The 12,808-nt window shown below is 32.0% G+C and overlaps 1 protein-coding gene across 1 annotated transcript in view; it reads left to right on the forward strand.

Annotated features, from left to right (window-relative positions):
• The window catches only part of LOC126739151 (1-phosphatidylinositol 3-phosphate 5-kinase), a 30,321-nt gene that overhangs the window by 13,133 nt on the left and 4,380 nt on the right, over positions 1 to 12,808 (forward strand). The window contains exons 11-19 of the mRNA XM_050444692.1: positions 4,138 to 4,286; positions 4,340 to 4,496; positions 4,548 to 4,655; positions 4,708 to 4,945; positions 4,999 to 5,091; positions 5,145 to 5,337; positions 11,357 to 11,517; positions 11,571 to 11,884; positions 12,192 to 12,445. Coding sequence (XP_050300649.1) covers positions 4,138 to 4,286; positions 4,340 to 4,496; positions 4,548 to 4,655; positions 4,708 to 4,945; positions 4,999 to 5,091; positions 5,145 to 5,337; positions 11,357 to 11,517; positions 11,571 to 11,884; positions 12,192 to 12,445 — 1,667 coding nt within the window. The remainder of the gene's footprint in view (positions 1 to 4,137; positions 4,287 to 4,339; positions 4,497 to 4,547; positions 4,656 to 4,707; positions 4,946 to 4,998; positions 5,092 to 5,144; positions 5,338 to 11,356; positions 11,518 to 11,570; positions 11,885 to 12,191; positions 12,446 to 12,808) is intronic.

A 12,808-nucleotide genomic window follows, 5' to 3' on the forward strand; every position in this document is an offset into this window, starting at 1 on the left:
ATTTCGCAGGGCAACATTCTCAATTTCACACGTCAAATCTGCATTAATCCTTTCAATTGGCTTTTATTTAGGCAAGTATCTCCACCAGTGTAATAACTGAGAACTTGAGAGGGCCCATTATAAACAAATATTTAAAAAATCTTATTTATGCTTAATTGTCTCAACTTTCAATAAATACAGGGTTAAAGATTTTAAAATGTCCGTGCAGTGTTAAAAAATAAGTGAAACAAATACTTTTATCTGAAGAGTAATGCAAATTTTAAATTACTATTGTTTATCTTAACCTAATCAGTTGCCTCCATCTGTATTCACAGTTCCCAAAATAAATGAAATCCTGAACAGGCAGAACTATTATTAGAGTCCTGCGACTCCTCTCTGCTTATTACAAATTTATCTGACTGTGCTGATGCGGTGGTTCAAAGTAATACAATATCAGATCATGAAACCATATTTTTTAATACCGGTATATTTAAAAACAACACTGAACGGGTTACTATGTTCAACAGAAATTTTACCCGGAACAATGTGGACAATTTTAGGCATGCTCTTATGAATGATAGCTGGCAGGAGGTCTACAGAGAAAGTAATTTTAATTTGCAGTTTCACTTATTCGATTCATCATATGTGTGGCATTTTAACGTGAACTTTTTCACTAAACCATCGGGCTCCGGTAGTAACAAGAAATCATGGGTTACTGACGAAGTTCGTAAATCTAGTAGCCTGTTAAGGGAGCTGCATTAGCGTCGACATGCGGTTCCGGCGCTCAATGCCGTGTACAGAATTGAACGCCAAACATAAAACTTTGATTAATAATTGTAAAAAACCATTTTATCAGCAAAAAATTATTGATTCCGAAAATCCGAGTAGAACCATGTGGTCTGTTGTGTCAGAGTTAAATGGCAACAAAAAAAAGGTATCTAATATTAAAATTAATAATGGAGTTTAAATTAATAATCCCAAAGAAGTGGCTACTTACTTTAATGATTTTTTTATAAAAGAACCAAAAATCATTTTAAGCAATATTGCTAAAAATAAAAATATGGTTATTTTATGATGGCAAAGCATGAGCATTATTCCATTTAATGAAAATGAAATTTTACATATTATTAAAACCAAAATTAAAAACAAAAAGTCAAGTGGACCTGATGCCATTCCTTTATATATTTTTAAGAATTCTACTGGGGCTTGTCTTAAACCATTAACTGATCTTATAAATTTATCTTTTGAAAAGGGAATTTTTCCAAATTCGTTAAAAATATCCAAAGTTATACCGGTATTTAAAAAAGGGATCGAGTTATGCCTGGCAATTACAGACCCATAGCCTTAACCTCTTGTTTTTCTAAAATTTTTGAATATGCAATGCTCGATCGGCTTATGTCTTATTTGAAAAAAAATCAAATTATTACGACACGCCAGCATGACTTTGTATTTGGTAGGTCCACGACGTATGCTGTTTTGGCATTTTTGTCGGGGGTAATTGAGGCTCTTGAGGCGGGTGAGCGCCCTGTTGGGATATTTTGTGATCTCAGCAGGGCGTTTGACTGCGTAGATCACACTTTGCTCTTGGATAGAATGGAATCCTATGGTGTAAGGGGAGTAGTGTTGAGCTGGTTTGCATCATTTTTGGCGGATCGCTCACAATATGTAGCAGTGAGGGATATGCGGCCTGAAAACCTGAAAGTGGACATTGGGGTCCCACAAGGTTCCGTATTGGGCCCGGTGTTGTTTCTTTTATTTATTAATCCCTTGCCTCTGGCAATAACACATAGTGTCATCACCATGTATGCTGATGATGCATCTGCGCTGGTCCGAAGACAGAACATGGAAACAATTGATGTATCTGCTGGAAAAGCCTTAGAGGAACTTAGCAATTGGTTTATTTTAAATCAACTTTACTTGAACAATAAAAAGACTAATTACATGGTTTTTCATGCATGTCATAGTCAGATAAATAGTGATATTGATTTATGTGTAACCAACGATAACGATTGTTTGAAACGCCAAAAATCAGTTAGGTTTCTTGGCTTAACATTGGACGATTCACTTTCTTGGGAATCTCATTGTGCTGAGTTGTCGATGAAGCTCGGTAGCTTATGTTATGCCATTAGGAACCTTAGGGTGGTAATGGAAATTAATCAACTAATTTGTCTATACCACGCTATTATGCACTCACGAATTTTGTACGGTATTCAGCTCTGGGACTGTACGTCGCATGCACGTCGAGTGTTTATTAGCCAAAAACAGATTCTTAGGTGTATTGCCGGAGTATCACCGATGACTTCCTGTAGACCTCTTTTTAGGGAATATAGAATTTTGACGGTCCCGTGTGTGTATATATTTGAAGTTTGCTTATATGTTTTTAAGATATTAATTCCTTTACTGTTAATGGTAGTTTTCATAATTACCCAACTCGTTCTAGAAATGACTTGTCCATGCCTCATAGCAGGCTACTTATTTCTAAAAAATTTGTATTAAGAATAGGTCCAAAACTATACAACAAATTACCGAATGATATAAAGATTAGCAAAACCGTTTCGATATTTAAAAGAAAGTTAAAGGAATTCCTAGCCAATAAATGTTTTTATGATGTAGATAGCTATCTAGCTGATTAGGCAGTGTATAGAGTATTATAACTTTAACGATGTAAGGTCACTTTACTTTTGACTATTTTAACTTTTTTTGTAATATATAGTATAGGTGGATATTTTTGAATTTTAGTTATCTAGGTAGTTAGTAATTTTTTTTTGGGCCAAGATTATAACATGTAAAACATGTTATAATGTTCATCGACAATACCTGCCCATACGTTTAAAGAAAAACGATGTTGGAAGTTTGTCTGGACCACTGCGTGAGGATTCTCATTAAAGTACAAAACATGTGTATTATGAAGATTGGTTATACCATTACGAGTAAAAATAGCTTCATCGGTGGCCAAAATATCAGCTGTAAAACGCGCATTTCGAGCATTTTCTTGCAAAAACCACTCACAAAATGTTACTCTTAGGCGATAGTCTGTAGGTAGCAACGCCTGGACTCTCTGGACGTGATAAGGGTACAGTTGTGCCTCATGTAATATGCGCCACGCTGTTGCATGTGACACTTCTGGGACCTTGTGCTTATTCCTGGATTTTCTTCCACAATTTTGTTTTCGTCAGTTGTTTGGTACAATATTTGCTACAATAAATTATTAATGCGTATTCTAATATCACGATGATGAACGCAAAATACAGATATTTATTTTGCAATTTATTATTGAAACTCAGGTTTATAACTTAATTTCTGTAGGACTTTTATTACATTTTTTTTTGAGAAATCAACTTGTTTCGTAACAGCGCATATGTGGTTAAAATTTTTCGGATAAGTTGTGAAACACCCTGTATACACAAAATGTGTTATTTGCGTAAAACGATATTCCATAACACCATACATTTACATATACAATTACGGTACTGTTAAGAAAAAAAAACAATAATAAAAAGCAAACAGTTAAATAAAAATAAATATACAGACAACTTAAGCCTACTAATATAACCTAGACGTACAGTATTGAGAAGAGAAAAAAAATTAAATTATCATCTGTTGTAAAAACTTAAATAATTATTACTAATTATGATTATTAGTAAACCTCTAATTCTCAAATTTTTCTTAAAAATATGGCCTGTATTTGTTTTAATAGTTTTAATTGTTGTTTTAACTGCGTCTTTAATAAACGTCTTGTTCTTGATGACGACAAAACTAAATTGGTTTATGTCAAAAAAATTTCTTCTAGCAATAAGTCTTACGATAAAAGAGAAACAGCCCTTTTTGGTTTAATTGATAATGCAAAATTAACAGTCAATTTAATATATATATTTTTTAATTGTATTGATATGAGTCATAGGTTGTATAGTCATAGGCACTGGTTGTTGAAAAATAGTTAAATGAACTTTTAAAAAATGTGTTTTTACACCATAATATCGAATACCAAATTTAGTTCAATATCTTGAACCGTCCCTAAAAATGTTTTAAAAATTGAAAACCAAATAAAAAACAGTCCGTAACTTAACAAAACAAGCATTTTAGGACCCATATTTAAAGACACTCTTTCTTCACACATTTCTCTAGTAAACCTCTTTTTAATGTGCTTAATAATTTTAGGGTAGTATATATGGACTTTTATGGAAGAAACGATATTCCTATCGGTTGTTTTCTCGAAAAGTATTGCTTTAGATCTACGTATGCCTGCCCATCAAAAACCTGTACGACCCCCATGGTCAAACATGTCAGGCGATTCGTACATAACTCCGGTATAAGTTTTCAATATAATTTCACAAAGAGAATTACTTAGTTTTTTTTTTAGGCAGCGTAACAATCACTCTGAACAATTTCCATAGCGAATTTGCCGAAGAAAATATCGTGATGTGGAGCTGGTGCACTAAATGTCAAAGTGTATCACCGGTGGTGCCTCTTAGCGCTGATTCTTGGAGTTATTCTTTCGCCAAATACCTTGAACTAAGGTTAACATTATTTCATATTTATTTACTGTAGCTATTTTTTTGTTTTTTTAGATTCCATGGTGAAATTTTCAACAGAAGAGGCCAAAGTCCTTGCACGCATAGCCTACATCACGACCACTTCCACTACTTTGGCTATAAGAATTATGTGGCTTCCTTTAAGTAATTTAGGCGTGACTTATTCTAGGTATCTTTGAAAATATTTAATTTTCAGATACTCTTCAATAAACATCTGGGAAATATCACTTCCTCCAACAGTTATTGAGTTTACTTATGACTTAAACTCATTAAATTCGGATTTAATAGAGGAGGCAAAACTTCTAGCTCAAAAAGGTCATGATGTTTTAGCTTTTATACAAGAAAAAGCAGCTGGGATTCTATTAGAAGAACTCGAAGGCGGGATGAATGTCAAACAAATTCTTGCAAAAGAACTGGTGTCATTTAAACAAAAAGTAACCACATTTTAATGTTTTAAAGTTGAAGATACATGTTTTAAGCTTTTTAGGTTGAAGCAATTCAGCTTAAACTAACATCCCCCTCGGTTGAAGTGAAAGAATTTAATGAGAAAGCTTTAGAGCAAAGTTACTGGAAAGTACAGGTAACTATTGACGTTTATTTTTTATTTTTTGTGAGGTGATAACGGATTCTTAGGATAACGTTACAAGAATCAAAGCGACTCTTGTGGAATTAGTGGAAACCTGGAATCAGCATCTTAATGAAGCCATAAGAAAATCCGACAAGAAAAAGGAAAAAAACACCGTTCCAGAACTGGAGAGTCCTGCTAGCGAAATAACTGAAAAGTTCATATTTAATGCTGCGAAAGGAGCTTCGGATTTGGAGAAAAGTAAGGAAATGACTTATTAATTCGGTTTAATTCTTTTTTACATAGTTGGAAAGGCTTTGCGTTTCTGGGCAATACGAATATGGCAAGATTTGTATATTTTTTAAATCAGCCATTCACGTGAAAAACCCTTTTTAGACAATAAATTTTAATAGAGACTAAATTTAGAAATTAAAAACAGAAATAATAAGCTTTAAAACCTACGATATCTGTCAATATTATGAAAGCTACAGTCTTCATCGAATTATTTCCTTGTGTCGGTAGATTTCTATAAAAATCTAATTGAGGTTTTTCTGGAATATAATAATAATAATAAATATTTTTTATTTGCATAGAAGAAACAAAAAAAAATATAAGTTTACAAAATCTAGTAATAAATTTACGCAAATAAAAGGCCTACAAATTCAGAATTCTGCCATGGCAGATTCTGGTCTTTAACATTGTGGCCCCGCACTTCATTAAAAAAAAAAGGTAATTTCAGTAACGCTCATTAACAGTAACGCTTAACTAATAACTGATTAAATACAGCTTTTTCTTTAATCATATACCTAATAAACCTACATATAAAAGTTCTAAATTCTAAATTTGACAGTTTAACATCAAGCAAAACAATACACATTGCAAATACCCAAAAAACTATTTTATTTATAGTTAATTTAGATAAAATTTTTTGTTAAATAACAAAAAATAGAAAAATTATTACAGACAATAAATAAATAAATAAAATGATTCCAATACCAAAAATTGTAATAAATTACTCAAGAAAACAACCATTCAAAAAAGTTAAAAAAGAAGAACTTAAATTATATACCCTGCTGATTCATTAGATGTACAATCATCCTATTAGGAAAAGTATTACATGAAATTGATAATCGGTCCGGATCCAAATTTAAAAAGTTTATTTGATAAGCAAAATTGTAAGAAAATGATCGCTTAAATAACTGTGTTTTATGTCTCGGAATGAGAATAGTATTTCTTCTTAAATTTAAATGGTGTACATCATTTCTAAAAGTTATTTTTTGATAGAGATAGGGCGGACTAGGATATATTACAATTTTATAAAAAAATGTTAAAGAATGAGCAATTCTTCGATTATGCATATTAAGCTATCCAAGTTCGTGAAGTTTATGGGAAATGCGGTTTCTCCTGCGAATGCCAAATATTAGTCGAATGCAAGAGTTTTGGAGCTTTTGCAGTCTACCCCTATCCTCATAATCAAGACACCAGCAATACCCTACATCACAGTAATTACATTGTGAAAGGACCAATGAATTACATAAAAGTCTTCTTAATATCTTTACTTAAATAGTGTCTATGCAAATAAATTAATTTTAAAGCAAGATATGCCTCTTTAAGAATATTAGACACGTGATGTTTAAAACGATTATTATTATCTACTATAAGGCCCAAACTCTTACATTTGTCAACAACTGAAATTCTTTCGTCCCCCAATTTAATGTTTATACCATTTAAAATATTATTTACATTAGTTCGATTACCTATGAATATTATAGATGACATCGAAGGATTTAATTTTAATAAATGCTTTGAAGAAACATGACAAATAGCTTGTAAATCCTGATTAATTTTAAACTCAGCCGTTTTAAAATCTCCTGGTAAAAATGAATAATATAACTGCGTGTCGTCTGCGTAAAAATGATGGGCACAATGCTTTAATTGAAGATAAAATCTAGACGTGTAAATGATAAAAAACAAGGGTCCTAAAATACTACCCTGAGGCACACGTTGAATCCGATTATTTAAATAAGAGGCAATTAAATTAATAGCAGCATCAGAAAAACCAAAATAATGAAACAAAGACTTTAAAATTGAGTGGCTAACGAAATCAAAAGCTCTAGTATAATCCAACAACACCAGAGCAGAAATCTTACCCTCATCCCTAGCCCGAATTACGTCATCAATAACGTCCGCCATAGCCGAAGTACAACTATAATTTGTTCTGAATCCAGATTGCTTAGGTGGTAAAATATCATTATTATTAAGAAAACTACGAACTTGAGAGTCTAGAATGCGTTCAAGAATTTTTGAAAACGTTGGTAAAATACTGATAGACCTAAATTGACTAAAATCTGTTGGATTATGCACTTTCGGCAATGGCAACACAAAGGCTTCTTTCCAGCATTTGGGAAAGTAGTTTTTATTAATACACTCGCTAACAATATGTAAAATAAAGGGTATAATAAAAAGACAGCATAGTTGAATTAACGTAATATTAAGATTATCCACCCCGAATGCTTCAGACTTAATACGTAATATAATTGCAGAAATAGTATTATAATCAGTGGGACGAAAAGAAAACTTATTTAAGGTTGGTAATTTCTGATCATAAAAATTAATGAACCTTGTATGTACAATTCTCAAACTTCACACGATAAAAGGCCCTTTTTTCGGCTCTAATCGCTGTTGTTGTATAGTTTCTAAGCTGTTTGTAATAATTCCATTTAGCTGGCAGTTTAGTTGTTTTAAAATCCTTTAATGCCTTATTTCTTAATTTTTTCAATAGTTTAATATTATCTGTCAGCCACGGAGAATCTTTTTTTTTTCGAACAACTATAGTTTTAATAGGAGCATGCTTGTCGAACAATTTGAGTAAGTTATCGTTTAAAAAATGTATCTTATCATCTATGGATTCGAATTCGTATATTAAATGAAATGGAACAGCTTCCAAATCCTCTTGAAATGTTTAGGTTTATATCTTTTAAGGATCTATAAGATACAATGTGCGGTTGTACAATAGACTCCGTGACATTAAATTCACAAAAAACGCCAAAATGGTCAGAAAATGTAGGGCTTATTATGCCAGATTTCAAAATGCCAAGATGATTTATAAAAATAAGATCTATAATTGAACTAGTGTTGTTGGTCAAACCGGGATATTTTTCATTACCGTTAGTTCAATTTTTTTTGCAGTAAAGTTCTTTTTCTTTGTTTTGTGAACAATTTCCTTGCATCCATTGGAGAATACCCGGCGCCGATAAATATTTAGTTTCTGTTAAAAAAATCCTTTTAGCTTTATAAAAAATAACTCAGAAGATTTTTATCACTCTTAACAGAAAAACATAATATTGTAACTATACTATTTCACACATTCTTTAGTCCTTTCAAAATTATCAGTTTTTTTTGTTGCAACATCAGAAAAGTTTTGACTGCATCAGCCATAGGCTCTTCTTTCAGAAATTCAAAGATAACCCACTAAATCTTTATCTTATGAAGTAATTTCTAGCAGGAATATGGTACCAATATAGTAATTACACATAAATTATCTGCTACTTGGATTGAAGTATAACAACAATTCAATATAAAATATGTTTTAATTTGACCCTAAGTTTATTAATTGAATCATAAAACAGGTCAATATCTTTTTTTTTATTACAGAATTTACCAAATTATATATTCTAGAAATTCGACATTAATTCCATAGTTAGTTCGGTGAAACAAAACATTAAAAAGTAATTTTTTATTTCTAGAATTAATGAATGGCTCTGTATGAAACTCTGTATGTTATTAATGGTTTTATAAAAAGTTACAGCATCTTTTTGTAGCCCTTTGCTCTTCAAAGAAGATAAGTTTCAAAGTGATTCAATTTCAGAACAATTTATATCTTCATAAGGAACATTCAACTTATTCAATAAATGGATCTTTCTTACAGCTGAAAAATATTGCTTTACATTCATTTTTTTTTAAATTAATCGATTTCTATTGCACCACGTCAAAAAGTCATTAAGATTATTTTGCAGCAACCTACAATCCTAAGTGGCAGAAAAGACAGATTCACAGATAAAACAAACAAAAAAGAATGCAGAGAGATGCCCACTCTGAGGAACACCTGATGTAATCCAAACTTCTGAAAAAACGTTTTTTATTTCAACTGCTTGTTTTCTGCTGACCCTTAAGAAAGTCACCAAACCATCTCAAAACATCACCGAAAATTTCCAACGTGGAATGTTTCCTGACAAGGAAAGTCATGGTCAACCTTGTCAAAGGCTTTGGAAAGCTCCAAAACCTCTAGCAAACCCTACTCATAACAAAAAAGGTTGCTTTTCACCCACAATAATATGCTTAAAAAATTAAGAAAGATCTAATATCGAGATCAATGATGTCCTTAATATAGGGCGAAAATTTTCAATATTGACCTATTTCCATCTTTAAAAATTGGTCAAAATACAACAACACAAAGTCTCAGTCTCTTTTTTTTTTGAGACGTGAATATGCAGAACTTTTTCAATTTAAAAATAGGTGTAACATAGTTTTTTTTCCAAAATGGTGGAAAAATTCCCCTGTTTAATGTTAGATTAAATATATTACACAAAACTTGGACGAGAACAAATTTACATGACTGCAAGAAAGCCACAGGGATACCATCTGGTCCAGGATCAAGACTCGCCTTTAACTCAATCAACACATTAAGGACATAAGAGACCTGGAGGACACCTAGACTTATAGATTTTTCACAAGAAATATCCGGGGAGTCTTGTGAACTTTAGCCCTAAGTAAACACCGATGCAAAATTTTTAAATTTCAATCAATTGTCATTCGTCTCAATATTTTTATAAATCATAGCTTGGCGATACTCAGCATTTCCCCGTTTTGAACTGACATAATTCTAAAATGATCTCTTATCAGTTAAATTACGTTCGAGATGTCTTTAATACTTGCTATGTTAAAACCGTTGCATCTCTCTACTTTGCCTTCTGAAATCAGAAAATAGAATGTATCATCCATAGGTAATGACCACTTAAAGTTTTTATGTGCTTCTTTCGTTTTCAAGATTATACTCTTCAAATCATGCGACATCCATTTAGGAAATTTAGTGGTTTTGTAACAGGCAACGGTATGATTTCAATAAAAGAATACAAACTGTCATAAAATGTAGACACAACCACATTGACATAATGACAATCATATCCAAAATCCCAATTTACATTTGACAAACAACATATTTCTTTAAAAACAGACAGTAACCTCTGGAGTGTTTAATTTATTAATAGTAGCTTCAAGTGCTGGATGTGGAAAATCTAACCTAAAAAGTGTATTTTCACTTACTGAGACGATTATGTCATTATGATTTGAGACCAATAAATCTAAGTAATTTCCAAACCTGTTAAGGATACCAATATTATGAAACAAGTCCAAATAAGCCGCACAATCAGAAGTCCCAGTGAGTTTGATCGTGTCATTCTGCTTCAATTAAAATCACCCCAATGAAACATATTTATAAAATCTGATTGATCGACAATAATAAATGGATAACAAAATAGCAGAAACTCTCAGAAACTTTAATACACGAAATGAAGACACTACCAAAATGTAATTCTTGACAATAAAGATCACGACAAATACATGCTAAACATTTCTCCACAGGAATTTTCAGCAACATACAAGATAAGAAATTTTTAACTGCAATAACTATTAGAATTTTACGGTCTTCCCGACACCCTATTGGGATTCTAAAAATTTGAATATATTAGATTATTTTTAAATGGCCAATAGATTACATTAGCGTGTATTTAGTATTTTATTTAGTATGTCATACAAAGATTCACAAATTCCAACATAAAAAACATTTAGAGTAAGCTTCAGTGGACAACTATTTAACAAACAACAGACTATCATCATATACCTTTACTTTTGATTTCGTATAATCAGAAACTACCTAGGTTGAAGCAGCTTTATCAAAATGTCCTAGAAACAACCATTTTGTCCCCGAAACTCTTCAAAATAAACTATCTGTATTAGACTCAGATCCCTTAGAATTAATATTACTAATCCTTATGCCTTGTGTATATTTAGGTAAGATAGCTTGAATCATACCCCAATGGAAAAGTCTTACAATCCTCACACTAACACTATTAGACGCTATTATCTAAGATAGAAATTATGGGAGACAGTTTAAATATTATTATTTAATTCTACATTCTGTAGTTTTCTTAAGACATCCTTAATGAAAAACTCTGGATCTAATGGGTCGAGTTATCAAATTTTTAACTACATGATTTTTTAGCTGAAAGTATGGATGAATCTTTACCAAAATCCCATCTAGAATCATCCATTATCGCTGATGATTCAACCGACAGTAAAAAAGAAGTATTTAAAAAAGAAAAATCCGTTAAGAATATACTAGACAAACTTCTGCCTTCATCCGGACAGCTAAATATAATTCAGGTAATAAGCCATCAATTATAGTCTTAATCTTTTAATCTAATCGCATTTTGTAGAGCCTTTTTCCACCTCAAGATCACTACACCCTTCCCACAGGAGTATATGGTCCTATACCGGTTCTAGAAACTGAACTAAGTTCGATAATAGCTTACGCCTTAAACTCGTACGAATATAAAAAGAGTCTAGAAGATCTGACAAACAAGAAAATCTGCAACTCTAACGACCAATCTCCCAGTCCAATCAGTAAACGCAAATATAATAGCGAGAGGATGACTGTGGAGGGGGATGACAAAGGGAGTGGCTTATTAGGATTTCTCAGAAACAAGGATTTAGTAAACAGTCCCACTGTTATGGGACAACCAGATATGACGTAAGTACTGATTTTTTAAGAAAACTAATACAAACCGGTCAGTCAAAAAGTAAAAATAGTTAACCTGGCATTTTGATTTTCTGGCAAAACCGTCATGTTGAACAATTGTATAGAACATAAAATGAATATAATTAAGCCGTTAGAGGGTACCACAATCGCCGCACCCAATTCCTCAAAAAACTAATTATTTTCTTAGTTAGACCACTAAAGACGGACAAAAAACAATGGCTAAATAGATTTTATAGCCTTTTTTTAATGCCAGGTTGATTACACTAAATGGGATTTTTAATTAAAATTATTGCCCTAGAGAACTAGAACAAAACCAAGCAGTGCCAGAAAAAGGCGAAGATCACAAGAAAGCAAAAAACTCCCATGTAGAAGTGCAGTTTCAGGACAATACTTGTAACTTTTTCTGTCGGATTTATTTGGCAGACAAGTTTGCCAGTCTGCGGAATGCTGTATTGCCGATTGGTGAAGAAGCTTATATAAGATCTTTAAGTAGGTCTATAGAGTGGCAGGCGAGGGGAGGGAAAAGTGGTTCAACCTTTTCAAAAACCCTTGGTAAGTATACATATAAGTACATATTATATTATTTTAAGTTTTTAATCAGGAAGAACTATTTTATTCTTCTTGAACTAGTTGTTTGCTGCCTGAGAGGTCTCCATTACGGTTAATACTGTTAGGACGTAAAGGATGCAAAAAAAACTATAATACCAACTCAGCGGCATTTCGTTACTATTTTGTACATATTTCGAGCTCTAGGGAACCAAAAATGTCTGCCTTACACTACGTTAAAAACAATACTATTTAAAAAATCAAAAGAAATAAGCGACCAAAAGAATTTTTAGTTTTCATTTCTGAACGGCTTATCACACAAATTCAAATATTGTTTTAAACTCACAAAAACACATTGGCATTTTATAA

This window comes from Anthonomus grandis, chromosome 8 (genome assembly GCF_022605725.1).
Source record: "Anthonomus grandis grandis chromosome 8, icAntGran1.3, whole genome shotgun sequence".
Lineage (NCBI taxonomy): Eukaryota > Metazoa > Arthropoda > Insecta > Coleoptera > Curculionidae > Anthonomus > Anthonomus grandis.